The sequence below is a fragment of the Solanum verrucosum genome, unplaced genomic scaffold (genome assembly GCF_900185275.1).
Source record: "Solanum verrucosum unplaced genomic scaffold, falcon-dt-bn FXZP01000103.1, whole genome shotgun sequence".
Classification (NCBI taxonomy): domain Eukaryota; kingdom Viridiplantae; phylum Streptophyta; class Magnoliopsida; order Solanales; family Solanaceae; genus Solanum; species Solanum verrucosum.
In genome coordinates, this window is record NW_026020048.1 from 4,756,994 (window position 1) to 4,773,058 (window position 16,065).

A 16,065-nucleotide genomic window follows, 5' to 3' on the forward strand; every position below is an offset into this window, starting at 1 on the left:
CTCCTTACTTTCCTAAGGATTCCACATTTGTATTTCAATTTTGTTAAGATGTCGTGGATCATGTCCCGACTCTATCATAGTATCTAGAGGCTTCATAGACAGTAGTAATCGAAGAGTCTTCCACTAAAATAGAAATGCCTAAGATAGAGTGAATGATGTTATTACCTTGAGGTGTAGTGGTGCCCCTTTTTGTTTCCTGCAGAAAATTGGAAAGTGGGAAACATAGTTCTCACAGGAAAATCAGAGGGAAAAAGGGCCTTGAGTTCCAGAAGAAAGAATGAATTAGTCTTTTCCCGTGAAGTTGTGAGTCTATAATATGAACATCATTTAAATATTCTTACTTGAGATTTACTATATGCATGACGTCAATGATGAGTATATAAATATTTTAATATTTAATTTTTTACATAATATATATTTTTATAAAATATTATTTCACAAAATTTGACTATGATTATTATAGAAGGAATTCTACGAAGAATTTACTGCTATAATGAATGTAATTGTTTTTATAGAGATAAAATATAATATAAAGATTATTTTTTTAGAAAATCATGTTATTATACAGAAATCCTATTATAACGAGGTTTGAGCGTATGTTTTTTTCAATTCACCTTTAAAATATTAATTTAGTGAAAATTATGTTCTTTTATAGTTGAGAAAATTCATTTAAAGGACCAAAATTTACTTGGTGAAAGATTACACTCATTGCCTCTTCGAGTTAATAGGGAGTATGAAGGGACTAAAGAAAGAGAACTATGGAAATTCATATTTTTCATTTTCTATTATGGACGGGGAATAAAAATATTGAATTGAATATATTTCCAATTTATATGTTGGAATGTTATTGAACAAAACTAGCTCATATACTACGGTCAAAGTTTATAAGTGTAGACAATCTCTAATTGATTCGCTAAATTATATATAAACAAATATCGCCAAAAAAATATATTGAAAAACTACTAATTACATAAATATTTCTACCATATTTACTAAAACTAGCTCATATACTCTATGGTCAAAGCTTATAAGTGTAGACTATCTCTAATTGATTCGGTAAATTATACAAAAACAAATACTGACAAAAAAATTAAATATTGGAGAAACTACTTAATTACATAAATATCTCTACCATATTTACTAATCTTTCTATAGTTTGAAATAATTAAATTTTATTTACTAATTAATAATTTCATCAGATTTCAAGTCTGATACATCTAGATACATGTTTTTTGCTACTAGATACATTGAAATAGGGACAGAGACGAGCGAGAATAGGAGGGAGGTGAGTGAGATTTGTTTATGTATCTTAGATACACAACATAGTCATGTATCTGTTGTGATTCTTATGTAATAGAGTATTTGGGATACCAACTATGCGAGCGAGATAGGAGAGTGGCGACGCGAGATGGAAGGGTGACGAGCGTATCTATACGCATCAAAATTTGATAAAATTTGAAATATGCAAACTAATGTATATCTATTAATTATCTCCTAAATTAGTGAAGTTTATGTATATTACCCATAAATATTAAGATAAGTTCTTTGTGTATGATGTAATTTTTGTATAAAACTTACTCGGATTCTCTCATCAAATAGATAGGTGTAGTCTACACCGTGTAGACATCTCTAATATTGATTTACTAAATTATTGATATATATATATATATACCAAAAAAGAATAATAAAAGATGTTCAAGGTAAGTTCTTTGTGTACGAGTTAAGTTCATATTCATGTAAAATGAAATTTGAAAAATTTATTTATTTATTTAGTTATTTTGTTGGTATTTATTTATGATCTTCTTTTACTTTGATCCGTCGGCCAAACTTAATTACTGACGCCTAGCGTTAGATTAAATATACAAAATGTATACATTGATATACATATATATATATATATATATATATATATTGGATATCTATAAATTAGATCAACCAAATGCGTTAAATTGTAGTTATCTCTTTATTTATTTATTTGCTTGTCTATGAAGTATTTATTGAATCAATTAGAGATCATCCACCTACATCGATTCTGATCAATATCTAGTTTTAGAAATATACTTAAAAACTTAAATTGAATAGAATACGACCAATTCAATATTTTTTTTTACCTATCCATGATAAAAATATATTTCTAACTTTTTTATAATCTCAAGTAAAGTTATGAAATGTTCGTGTGTTTAAATTATTTTTGAAGGTTGGGATCTTATAATTGAGATATCGGGACCCTTTATTTAGTAAAAAAAAAGTAAGTAATAACACAAGCTAAACGATTAAGCTTTTCTCCAAAAGCACTTGTGCAACATTAATCAAGAACAGAAAATTGCTTTAATATTAAAAAAAAAAAAAAGTGTTTTCGAAATACATTAGTTATACACAAATTGCTAAACATATTTATGATAACATAAGTAAAAAGTAACATTGGGAGTAATATTAAGTAGTACTTCTTTTGTCATGTTTTTGTGTGACAACTTTTCTTTTTAATCTATCGTTAAGAAAATAATATATTTATTTAAAATGATAATTGATCTGAGGAGTTATTGTCACAGTAGTAGTAGTAGTTGTTGTTGTTGTTGTCGTCCTCCTCCTCCTCCTCCTAGAATTAAAGGTGACAGTTTGAATGTCATTGATGTTGGGGTGACGACGATCTATTGGAGTCTTACTAGTATGACGAGAGAAGTACTTCTGAACATGACTGACCATCTGAGTTGATGTCTTCGGAACAACATAGTGTCTTGAGATGCTCTTCCAATCTCCTTTCCCAAATTTGTTCAGTCCCATGAGTAACAACCTATATATACCATGCCATGTGATTAAAAAAATCATTTAAAAAAAGAGTAAATTGGAATAAAGTTTATAATAAAAGATTAATTTTAAAGAATTTAAGTTTATATGTACCAACAAGCTAAGCCAGTTTTACATGTTGTAGTAGGTGACTTGTTTTATTTCAAGATTTATCAAAAATAATGATTGAAATTCGCTATATCAAAATTAGAGTATTAATAATATCTACATGCATACAATAGAAATAACTGAAATCTATCACAAAGCAACAAATAAAATTCATGACAAAAAAAAAATTATTTTGGCTAAATCATTTTACATGTAGTAGGAGAGGTGACTTATTTTGTTTCAAGATTTATCGAAAATAACAATTGAATTTTCACTATATCAAAATTAGAGTATTAATGATATCTACATGCAGACAATAGAAGTAACTGAAATCTATCACAAAACAACAAACAAAATTCTTGACGAAAAAAATATTTATTTTGGCTAAGTCAGTTTTACATGTTGTAGTGGGGGAGGTGACTTATTTTATTTCAAGATTCATCGACAATGACGATTGGACTTTCGCTATATCAAAATTAGAGTATTATGAGATCTACATGCAGACAATAGAAGTAACTGAAATCTATCACAAAACAACAAACAAATTTTTTGACCAAAAAAATATTTATTTTGGCTAAGTCAGTTTTACATGTAGTTGGGGAGGTGACTTATTTTGTTCAAGATTCATCGAAAATGACGATTTCTCTATATCAAAATTAGAGTATTATGAGTTCTGCATGCAGACAATAGAAGTAACTAAAATCTATCACAAAACAACAAACAAAATTCTTGACGGAAAAAATATTTGTTTTGGCTAAGTCAGTTTTACATGTTAGTAGGGTAGGTGATTTATTTTGTTTCAAGATTCATCGAAAATGACGGTTGAATTTTCTCTATATCAAAATTTGAGTATTAATCATATCTACATGCAGACAATAGAAGTAACTGAAATCTATCACAAAACAACAAACAAAATTCTTGACGGAAAAAATATTTATTTTGACTAAGTTAGTTTTACATGTTATAGTATGGGAGGTGACTTATTTTGTTTCAAGATTCATCGAAAATGACGATTAAATCTTTGCTATATAAAAATTGAGAGTATTAATGATACCAACGTGCAGAGAGGTAATTGAAATCAATCACAAAATAATAAATAAAATTCTTGATGAAATCAATTCGTTTTGCCCCAAACTTGATGTGTCCAATCGAAACGATTATAGTTATTAATACTTATTACTCTATCATAACTGACAATATTTTTTTGACATTTCAGGATTATAAAAAACAAATTGAGGATTTTTAAAATTTTGATGTGTATTAATCCATTGAATTTTTTTGAAAGACTTCAGTATGTTCAAAATTTAATGTGCCAATTCAAAACAATTTAGATAATACTCATTGTTCCGACACGGCTCACGACATTCTTTTGACATTTCATGTTTATAATAGAGAAATCTAATATTGATTTACAAAATTATTATCATATATGTATAAATACCAAAAAAATTTATATATGTTTAAAGTAAGTTTTTGTGTATGGGTTAAGTTCATATTCATGTAAAATGAAATTTGAATATTTTATTTATTTATTTAGTTATTTTGTCAATATATATTTATGGGCTTCTTTTACTTTGTCCTGTCGGCCAAACTTAATTACTAGCGCCTAACATTAGATTAAATATACAAACGTATACATTAAATATATATATATATATAAATTAGATCAACCAAAGGCGCTAAATTGTGATTATCTCTTTATTTATTTATTTACTTGTATATGAAGTATTTATCGAATCAATTAGATATCGTCTACATACATCAATTCTCATTAATATTTAGGGTTAGTTCTATCCATTAACATGTATACTAATACTTAAATTGAATAGAATATGGCCAATTCAATATTTTTTTACCTATCCATAATATACAAAAATATTTTAACTTTTTATAATCTCAAGTAGAGTTATGAGATGTTCATGTGTTTAAATTATTTTTGAAGGTTGGGATCTTATAATTGAGTACAGGGACCCTTTATTTAGTAAAATAGTATAGTAATTCTAAGTAGTAACAGAAGCTAAACGAAGAAGCTTTTCACCCAAAGCACTTGTGAAACATTGGTTAAAAACAAAAAAAAAATGCTTTAATATTTGAAAAAAAAAGTGTTTTCGTAATTCAATAGTTATACACAAATTGTTATTCTAAAAGTACTTTTTCAAAAAGTATTTATGACAAAATCATAGTAAAAAGTGACATTGGGAGTAATATTAAGTACTTCTTTTGTCATGTTTTTGTGTGAACTTTTCTTTTTAATCTATTTTAAAAAGAATAACATATTTATTTTTCTAAAAACTATTATAATCTTATTATCTCCTCTTGAATAACATGATTTATTGAGATCTACTAGATATAAAAATACATTCTTCTTTTTACAAGGAGAGGCACAGTAAAACAATAAGTAAAACTCTCATCCCCACATATTTAAAATGATAATTTTGATATGTAGCATATATTTGGATTTCAGTCAAAATTTTATTTAATTTCTTAAATTATGTACTTAATTAAATAATTTATAACTACAAATTGTCTTTATTTGGAGGACAATAAATGTCATCTAAAGAGTCACTTTGTCCTCCAAATGAAGACAATTTGTAGTTGCGTTTGTGACTCGTGAGAACAAACAAAATTTTCAATTTCATATTTTATTCATTATATTAAAAAGACTCACATATTACTCAATTTTATGACTTAATAAAAACACACCAACTTTTTCTTACTCTAAAACTAGAACACAATAGATGCCCAATTCTATTTAGACTTGGGGGTTATTCCCCCTAGTAGAAGACAAGTACATAGAAAGAAAAGGGCGAGGTGACACTGGCCTACGAAGATTGTTGTTGTTGTTGTTGCTCTGTTCCATAACAAACGAGTTGCTTCCAGATGCTTCACCTCGACGATAGCTTCCAAAATTTCCATTGGAGTTGTTAACAAAAGTCGGACCACCAAATGTATAATTAGAATGGTGAAAAGGCCTTGATGATGAACCAACTTGATAATTGTTGTTGTAAGCAAGTATGTTGTTATTGATATGAGGAGTTGTTGTCATAGTTGTTGTTGTCCTCCAAGAATTAAGGGTGACAGTTTGAATGTCATTGATGCTGGGGCGACGGCGATCCACTGGAGTCTTACTAGTACGACGAGAGAAGTACTTTTGAGCATGACTTGCTACCTGAGTCGGTGTCTTTGAAATAACATAGTGCCTTGAGATGCTCTTCCAATCTCCTTTCCCAAATTTGTTCAGTCCCATGAGAAACAACCTATATATACCATGCCATGTGATTAAAGAAAACTATTGAAAAAAAAAGTAAATTGAAATAAAGTTTATAACAAAAAATTAATTTTAAAGAATTTATGTTTATACCAACAGGCTAAGTCCGTTTTAAATGATGTAGTAAGTAACTTATTTTATTTCAAGACTCATCGAAAATTATGATTGGATTTTTCCTATATCAAAATTAGAGTATTAATGATATCTACATGCAGTCAATAGAAGTAACTGAAATCAATCACAAAACAACAAATAAAATTCTTGACGGAAAAAATATTTATTTTGACTCTCTCTCTCTCTCTCTCTCTCTCTCTCTCTCTCTCTCTCTATATATATATATATATATATATATATATATATATATATATATATATAATAGATAAAAAATATTTTTCTTTTTATAATTTTTTTTATTTCAAGGAAAAAAAGGTTTCACACAAAGGAGGTGTCAAAAAAACTCAAATCTAACATACAAAAAAAAATCAAATCTAACATGCAAAAAAGAAAACTTGTAAATCAGTGTGAAAACATAAAAATAAAGGTTGTATCTAAGAAAATGAAAAAAATAGAATTTAATTACGAGTGTTCTCCTTCAGTCCATGGAATTCCCCGTCGATGACGTCGTGAATGACTGATTTCAACTCGAGGCGGAGTGTCGTTGAGATTGGCCTCCTTGTCTGATGAGTTATCTTCTTGTTGCACTTGATGTTGTTGTTGATGATCATCATCAACAACATCACCAACAACATTTTTGTTTTTCGAAGAATTCGCCATCTCAACCTCTTTAAAGAGGTTTATGTAGAGGTTTTTCATTTCCTCCATGGATTTATGGGGGAATTTTGAAGCAATAAATTCGAAAAAGGTTTGCGAACCTAGGTTGTTATACCTAGAAAATGCATTTTCAAAAACTTGTTTCTCCTCAGGAGTCCACCTATCTATGTGTGCGGTCACCTCATGATTATCCTGAGGTGATACACCATACAGATCAATTGTTGGCTCCTGAGGGTTTGAACTTTCTAGAAATTCAGGCCAATCCATTGAAAGAAGGAGGGGGAAGGGGGAGGGGTAGGGAGGGACTTCAGTGACTTATAGCGGAGAAATGCTTCTCTCTAAGAACTCAATTGATAACTGATGTGTTAGAGAGTCACATAGTTGTGTCCTTTTATAGCTGAGAAAAGTCCTTTTAAAAGCGACCAACATTAATGCGTGATGGTGAGAAGATTTCACCCATTTATCGATCTTTGAATAGATTCTTTTATAATTAAAAACAAATTTCATTTTTAGTTGACTCAAACAAGTGTGTTTATGATATTGAGGGTGTACATAGTCCATATTTGATGTCAAAATGTATTATATCCTTTTTTCCCTTTTAATTATTACTTCTACTTAATTAATAAGAAAAGAAAATTAATCTTTCAAGTAAATTACAATTACAACAACTACTGTTTTAGTTTGACCAAACAAATTATTGTCTTTCAAGTTGTGCAAATAAAACAAGTCATTGCAAAAGGAAAAAAAAGCCAAACTTCTTCTTGGGAAATATGTCTAAATATTTATTGCTTTTTCCTCTCTTTAGATGTCATTTATTGTACTCCAAATGAAGACAATTTGTAGTTGTAACTTCTTCACTAGACTACTATTTGCAATAAAAATTAAAACTCTAATTTCCTGGTCAATTCTCACTGTAGAACGCTTGCCATTTTGCACGAAACCATTTAAATCCTAAACAAGTGAACAACCACGGAATTGAAAGGGTGGAAAGAAAAATGTCCATGAATAATTATAAATGCAATGGAAAAGAATAACAAATAATATTACACTAAGCAAAATCGAATAAATAGTTTATTGTGTTCATAGTTTAGTTCAAAAATGTTATTTTTTTTAATAATTTGGCCTAAAATGCTCATATTATTATTTAATTAGGTCAATTCTCACTGTAGAACACTTGACAATTTGCACAAACCACTTAAATCCCCAAACAAGTGAACAACCACATAGTTGAAAGGGAGGAAAGAAAAATGTCTATGAATAATTTTAAAAGCAATGAAAAAGGATAACAAATAATTTTACACTAAGCTAAATCGAATTAAATTTATTATGTTCATAGTTTGGTTAAAATGTCTTTTTGTTAATAATTTGGCCTAAATTGCTTACATTATCATGTAATCATGTCAATTCTCACTGTAGAATACTTGACACTTTGTACAAACAACTTAAATTTCCAAACAAGTGAACAACCATAGAGTTGAAAGGAAGGAAAGAAAAATGTCCATGAATAATTTTAAAAGCACTGAAAAAGGACAACAAATAATTTTACACTAAGCAAAATCAAATAAAATTTATTTTGTTCATCGTTTGGTTCAAAAATGTTTTTTTTTGTTATGAATTTGGCCTAAATTGCTCATATTATTATTTAATTTGGTCAATTCTCATTGTAGAACACTTGACATGTTGTACAAACCACTTAAATCACCAAACAATGAACAATCAAAGAGTTGAAAGGGAGGAGAGAAAATAACGATGAATAATTTTAAAAGTAATGGAAAAGGATAACAAATAATTTTACACTAAGCCAAATCGATTAAAAATTTATTTGTTCATAGTTTTGTTCAAGAATATCTTTTTTTTAAAAATAATTTGGCCTAAAATATTTAAATTATTATTTGATTGGGTCAATTCTCACGGTAGAGCACTTACACTTTGCACAACAACTTAAATCTCCAAAAAAGTGAACAACCACAAAGTTGAAAGGGAGGAAAGAAAAATGTCCATGAATAATTTTAAAAGCAATGAAAAAGGATATCAAAAAGAAAAAAGTCCATGAATAATATTAAAAAAAACAATTCACTTTTTATAATATCAGTTTTTGTTTAAATAAAAATTAATGATGAGTTACTATAATTTTATATGTATGAAATATATTATAAGTTAAAAAAGTACAATTATTTTATTTTAATCGATAAAGCTACATTAAAAGGGGAAAAATTACTTTCTACATTTTTATAGTTAAAGAAAATTTTTTTTTACAAAAAGATTAGTTTATCTAAAAGCAATATGTTTATTACAAAAAATCATTTTGACCCAGTTAGTAATAATGCGGATATTTTAAACCAAACTAACATATGATATTTTAGTAAACTACTAACATATGATATTTTTGTTAAATTTTACATAGTTTAATTACCCCTTTTCACATAAGCAATAAAATAAGAATGTTCAACTTCAACTACATTTAAACATAGAAGAACTTACCTTATACACATACAACAATAGTAATATATTGAAGATGAATAGAGACAGGCAAACTATATATTCATAAGCTGTTCATCAGATTAATTTGAAAAAAGTCAAAATTTTAACTTGTATGAATTACTCAAATGCGTATGATATAATTAGTTATAATAAAAGACTAATCGTTCCACGTATATATTATTATTTAAATTATCGTTTACACCGTTATTTAACATCGTAATGTGTGATGTGTACGGAGAATGATTGCCTCCGTAATATAACTGACTAAATTGTCTGTTTTAGAATTACTCGAAAAAGTTAAAAAAAAAAAACATTTTTGAATTATCATGATAATTGATTTACATATAAACAGTTGCGGACATAATCAATGACTAACAACATTTTGTCGACATTTGACGTATAATTAAACTTGCCTTGTATACCGACAAAAAATATTTTAAGTATAAAAGAGACATGTTTATTATATATCCATTCACTGTTCATCAGGTCAATTTAAAGAAATATATTTTTTAACTTGTATGAGTTACTCTAGAGCGTGTGATTTAACCAATTATAATAAAAAGTTAATTGTTTCATGTATATATATTTGTCTGACATAGTAATGTGTGTTGTGTACGGAAAATGGTTAGTCGGCTTACTATAACCGATTAAATTGTACGTTTTAGAGTAATTTGAAAAAAAAACTTTTTAAAAATTAACGATGATTAATTCACATATAAAAAATTGTTGACACAATCAATGACTAAATTTTTTCTGTCGGTACTTGACATATAGAATTAAATTTACCTTGAATACCGACGATAATTATTTTGAATTTAAAAGATACACGCTCATAATTTTACTTCAAAAATTAAACTCTTTCCTCAACTCTCAACAATGATCATTCTCCTCCCCATTTCACATTTGACTTTTTAAAATGTCTATTTTAACCTCTATATCAATATTTACCTCACTTATTTTTATTTTACAAAAAAAATATTTTGCCTTTTTAATATGATGATATATTTTGTTTTGTTTTCTAATATATGCATTATATTCACGTACATACGTAAGTCTCGTTTACAAAATAAAAAATAGTATCGAACATAAACTCCCAAAACACTATCTATTTATATTATGAATTTTAATTTTATTTTCATTAATAACATTCGAAGTATATATAAAAGTTTATTTACATAATAAAGAATAAAAGATCAGGGACGAAGCCAAAGGGAGACAAAATTGTTTAATTGAATCTTCTTGCAATGAAATAAGATTTGAGCAAATATAGTTTTAAAAAAAGAACTTTTTGGTTATGTATAAATTGTTAAAACTCTAATATAAAGAAAGATGTCATTATTAATAATTATAGTGATAAAAGGGTACAATATATACTTTTAACACACAAGTTTAATCTTAAATATGTTTTCTTTTTAATCTTGTGTGAATTTAAGGCTCCTTAGTCCTCACTAACAAAATGTAACTTAGATATATATATATATATATATATATATATATATATATTAGAGCCGTCAATATAAGCTAGGCCTGTTGGGCCGGCCTGGCCTAACCCGGGATTTAATAGGACTGGGCTAAAAATTTTGGAGCCCATTTTTTAAAAAAAGGGCTTTTTAGCCTGGCCTGAATAAGCCTACTGATTTGTGGGGCTTGACAAATATAGGTAGGGCCGGCCCGTGAGCTAATACAAATTAATTAAAAAATATAATATAATATTAAAATTTAAAATTAAAGAGATCCAAACTCAAAATCTATTTAAAGTTTTTTAGGAAAATCACTAAGTATAGAAATTGCATCCACCGTGAAAATGTCCAAACACTTGTTGCTACTCGAAACTGGTTACATGGTTTTTCTCAAACTGGTAATATATTTTTGTGTACATTTAAATATTATAATTCTCAATTTAGTTATTTTTTAATATTTAACTAATTGAAACCGCATATAAATTGCATATGAAAATGAAGATGTTAAGACAACCTTCCCACAAGTTGATTCAGATATGCTTGATGAAGACGATTATGAAGTGTTAGATACGCCATAGGTTTCATGAAGTGTTAGATACGCCATAAGTTTCATGATTTTTTAAGGAGTTTATTTTTTACATTTTTATGGTTGGAATATTGTCATAATTTTTGTGTTTTATTGTGATCATTGCAAAACAGTTAGGTTAATATTTCTATTTAGATATTTATACTTTTACTTGAAAAAAACTTAATAAATATTATAAAGATAATTTTATTTGTTGATTTGATTAACAAGTAGTAACATTAACACCATGTAATATTGTTTTATCGATATTTATGATAATATTTTTAAATTATAATTTATAATTTAATTTAATAATTATAAAAAAAATATAACTTTTAAAAAAGTGGGCTGGCCCGGCAAGCCTGTAGCCCACGTACTTGTGGGTTGGGCCGACCGTTTTCTGGCCCACACCAAAAATGGGCTAGCCTGGCCTGGCCCGTGAAATGTCATAGCTTGTATGGGTTAACCAGGATGGGGTGGGCTAGCCCATATTAACAACTCTAATATATATATGAAGAACGTTATATCAAAATAAAAAATAATAAAAATAGGTAGATTATGTGATAAATTTATAAAATGGTTGTTCTATTTTTTAATTTTAATGGATTTAAATCATACTTCTTATAATAAGGTATACCACAACAAAAATTATAGGTAAACTAGAAAATAATTAACATATATAATTAAAGAAAAAGTAATCAAAGTAGACATTATAATTTATGTAGGTAGAATAAGAGGGAAAGATTAATAAAATTTCAATGTTGATGGAGAAGATTGTAACGATCCGAACCGTCGTTAATTAGGAAAAACAAAAACTTCGGGAAATTACTGGGCCACAGTCCCTCTAGGGTGGGCCAAATGCCGCTAGGGTGGCGGCGCCACGGCGGGGTAAGCTGGCGCCAGAGCGGGATAGGCTAGATAGAATGTAAATAACACGAAATTATATTTTCCTCTTCTTCCAAAAACACCTAATTTAGACGTAAATCACCTCAGAAACCCTCCAAAAGTTGCCCTAAGCATGGGAAAGAAGGAGAAGGAGATTTCTAGCGTAAGGAGATTGATGTATTGCAGATTTATGGTCAAGATCATCGTCCCATCGTCCGAAAACCAGAGATTCACCTATAATCCTCTGCGAATGCTTGGCGCCCAAGTAGGCTAGGATTATTAATTGAGTAGTTATAAATATATGTTCGTTGCGTAGTATAACGCAACATGTTAGTAGAATTCATGCACCAAATTAAGGGATGATCATGTTTGTGATTCTAGCAGTTGCGTAGGATGTGTATCATAAAATAAAAAAAAACCTCGCCCTAGGGTTAGGGTTAGGTGATGGTTCTGATTTCATGATTGTGTGATATATGTTTGTTATGGCTTAATTATGATGCATATGTGTATGCGAATATTGCATCATTGATCAAACTAATTGCAAAGGAGGATAGATGAACTTTTGTATACCATGAATCATGACTTGATTGTATGATGTTGGGAATATACTTGTGATTTTGATTGTGGCTTGTTGAATGGATCGGGTGTTGCATTTCGACACACTAACTTAGATCGGTTGCTATGTTCCGGCATAAATATGAGATCAGTTGCCACATTCTGGCATAAACATTGAATCGGGTATCACATACCAGTACACTAACAATTTGGGTTTGGGTTCCGTTAGAGGACCATTGACTTGTGATATGTGTGTATTGTTGGGATTGTGAAATGATACATTGTTCCTGACTTAATACGTTTTATGGTAACCTATATATGATTACTTCGTTATGTTGAGTAAACCGGGTATGTGTCTTGTTTGTTGAATGATTTTGAAAGAGTTAAGCTCAAATTGGGATGTGATGCGGTAAGTAAGGGCCAAAGGTCCAGGAGTTGCTATTGTATAGGTAGAAGGTTGGTTGTATTATTATTGTTGAGAAAAGTTGATAAGTGAGGGTAGTGTGTGTGGAGATAAATACATAGGCATATCTTATACCTTGGGAAAGGGATTCATAGTGAATCATTAGAAAGCCTGGACGTAGTGTGCCATGTGGTCAAGGGCTAAGTTGTGACTTGGAAAAAGCAAGGGTATGTTGAGAGCAGTAGTCGAAATGAGCAAGGTAAATTGGAACTGAGAAATGTTTCTTTCAGGCCAATCCATTGAAAGAAGGAAGGGGGGGGGGGGGAGGGGAGGGGGAGGGAGAGACTTCAGTGACTTATAGTGGAGAAATGTTTCTCTCTAATAACTCAATTGAAAATTGATGTGTTAGAGAGTCACATAGTTGTGTCCTTTTATAGCTGAGAAGAGTCTTTTTAAAAACGATCAAAATTAATGCGTGATCTTTGAATAGATTCTTTTATAATTAAAAACAAATTTCATTTTTAGTTGACTCAAACAAGTGTGTTTATGATATTGAGGGTGTGCATTGTCCATATTTGATGTTAAAATGTATTAATATCTTTTCCCCCTTTTAATTATTACTTCTACTTAATTAATAAGAAAAGAAAATCAATCTTTCAAGTAAATTACAATTACAACAACTACTGTTTTAGTTTGACCAAACAAATTACTGCCTTGCAAGTTGTGCAACTAAAACAAGGCATTGCAAAATAGAAAAAAAAAAGGCCAAACTTCTTCTTAGGAAACATGTCTAAATATTTTTTTTTTTCTCTTTTTAGATGTCATTTATTGTACTCCAAATGAAGACAATTTGTAATGTAACTTCTTTACTAGACTACTATTTGCAGTAAAAATTAAAACTCTTTTCCTGGTCGATTCTCACTTAAATCCCCAAACAAGTGAACAACCACGGAATTGAAAGGGTGGAAAGAAAAATGTCCCTGAATAATTATAAAAGCAATGGAAAAGGATAACAAATAATTTTACCCTAAGCAAAATTGAATAAATACTTTATTATGTTCACAGTTTAGTTCAAAAATGTCTTTTTTGTTAATAATTTGGCCTGAAATGCTCATATTATTATTTAGTTGGGTCAATTCTCACCGTAGAACACTTGACAATTTACACAACCCACTTAAATCCCCAAACAAGCGAACAACCACATAGTCGAAAGGGAGGAAAGAAAAATATCTATGAATAATTTTAAAAGCAATGGAAAAGGATAACAAATAATTTTACACTAAGTAAAATCGAATAAATACTTTATTATGTTTATAGTTTACTTCAAAAATGTCTTTTTTGTTAATAGTTTGGCCTAAAATGCTTATATTTTTATTTAATTGGGTCAAATCTCACTTAAGAACACTTGACAATTTACACAAACCATTTAAATCCCCAAACAAGTGAACAACCACATAGTCGAAAGGGAGGAAAGAAAAATGTCTATGAATAATTGTAAAAGCAATGGAAAAGGATAACAAATAATTTTACACTAAGCAAAATCGAATAAATACTTTATTATGTTTATAGTTTACTTCAAAAATGTCTTTTTTGTTAATAATTTGGCCTGAAATGATTATATTATTATTATTTAATTGGGTCAAATCTCACTTTAGAACACTTGACAATTTACACATACCACTTAAATCCCCAAATACGTGAACAACCACATAGTTGAAAGGGAGGAAACAAAAATGACCACGAATAATTTTAAAAGCTATGAAAAAGAATAACAAATAATTTTACCTAAGCAAAATCGAATTAAAATTTATTATGTTCATAGTTTGGTTCAAAATGTCTTTTTGTTAATAATTTGGCCTAAAATGCTTATGTTATTATTTAATCAGGTCAATTCTCACTGTAGAACACCTGACACTTTGCACAAACCGCTTAAATCCCCAAACAAGTAAAAACCATGGAATTGAAAGGGAGGAAATAAAAATGTCTATGAATAATTGTAAAAGCAATGTAAAAGGATAACAAATAATTTTACACTAGGCGAAATCGAATCAAAATTTATTATGTTCATAGTTTGGTTCAAAATGCCCTTTTGTTAATAATTTTGCCTAAAATGCTTATATTATTATTTAATTAGGTCAATTCTCACCGTAGAACACTTGACACTTTGCACAAACAACTTAAATTCTCAAACAAGTGAACAACCATAGAGTTGAAGGGGAGGAAAGAAAAATGTCCATGAATAATTTTAAAAGCAATGAAAAAGGATAGCAAATAATTTTACACTAAGCAAAATCGAATAAAATTTTATTTTGTTCATAGTTTGGTTCAAAAATGACTTTTTTTTTGTTAAGAATTTGGCCTCAATTGATCATATTAATATTTAATTTGGTCAATTCTCACCGTAGAACACTTGATACTTTGCACAAACCACTTAAATCACCAAACAAGTGAACAATCACAGAGTTGAAAGGAAGGAAAGAAAATAACCATGAATAATTTTAAAAGCAATGGAAAAGGATAACAAATAATTTTACACTAAGTCAAATCGAATTAAAATTTATTTTGTTCATAATTTAGTTCAAAAATGTCTTTTTTTAATAATTTGGCCTAAAATGCTTAAATTATTATTTAATTAGGTCAATTCTCACTATAGAACACCTCACACTTTGCACAAACCACTTAAATCCCCAAACAAGTGAACAACCACATAGTTGAAAGGGAGGAACGAAAAATGTCTATGAATAAGTTTAAAAGCAATGGAAAAGGAGAACAAATAATTTTACAC

General features: G+C 28.8%; 2 protein-coding genes across 2 annotated transcripts in view; both read right to left on the reverse strand.

Annotated features, from left to right (window-relative positions):
• The window catches only part of LOC125821974 (zinc finger CCCH domain-containing protein 1-like), a 325,811-nt gene that overhangs the window by 284,719 nt on the left and 25,027 nt on the right, over positions 1-16,065 (reverse strand). The window lies entirely within an intron of this gene.
• Positions 5,645-6,982, reverse strand: LOC125821978 (transcription factor MYBS1-like). The gene is made up of 3 exons (XM_049501344.1): positions 6,901-6,982; positions 6,741-6,849; positions 5,645-6,149 (listed from the first exon to the last, which is right to left on the reverse strand). Exons 1-3 carry the CDS (start codon positions 6,980-6,982, stop codon positions 5,645-5,647), a joined length of 696 nt encoding a protein of 231 aa, XP_049357301.1.

What these genes read in the sequence shown, in the direction of transcription:
- LOC125821978 (XM_049501344.1), bottom strand. Translation starts at nt 6,982, where the DNA reads ATGGAGGAAATGAAAAACCTCTACATAAACCTCTTTAAAGAGGTTGAG. An exon ending in GAAAAACAAAAATGTTGTTG is followed by an intron (nt 6,850 to 6,900) that starts GTGATGTTGTTG and finishes TGCAACAAGAAG; the next exon opens with ATAACTCATCAGACAAGGAG. An exon ending in TGGACTGAAGGAGAACACTC is followed by an intron (nt 6,150 to 6,740) that starts GTAATTAAATTC and finishes TGGTATATATAG; the next exon opens with GTTGTTTCTCATGGGACTGA.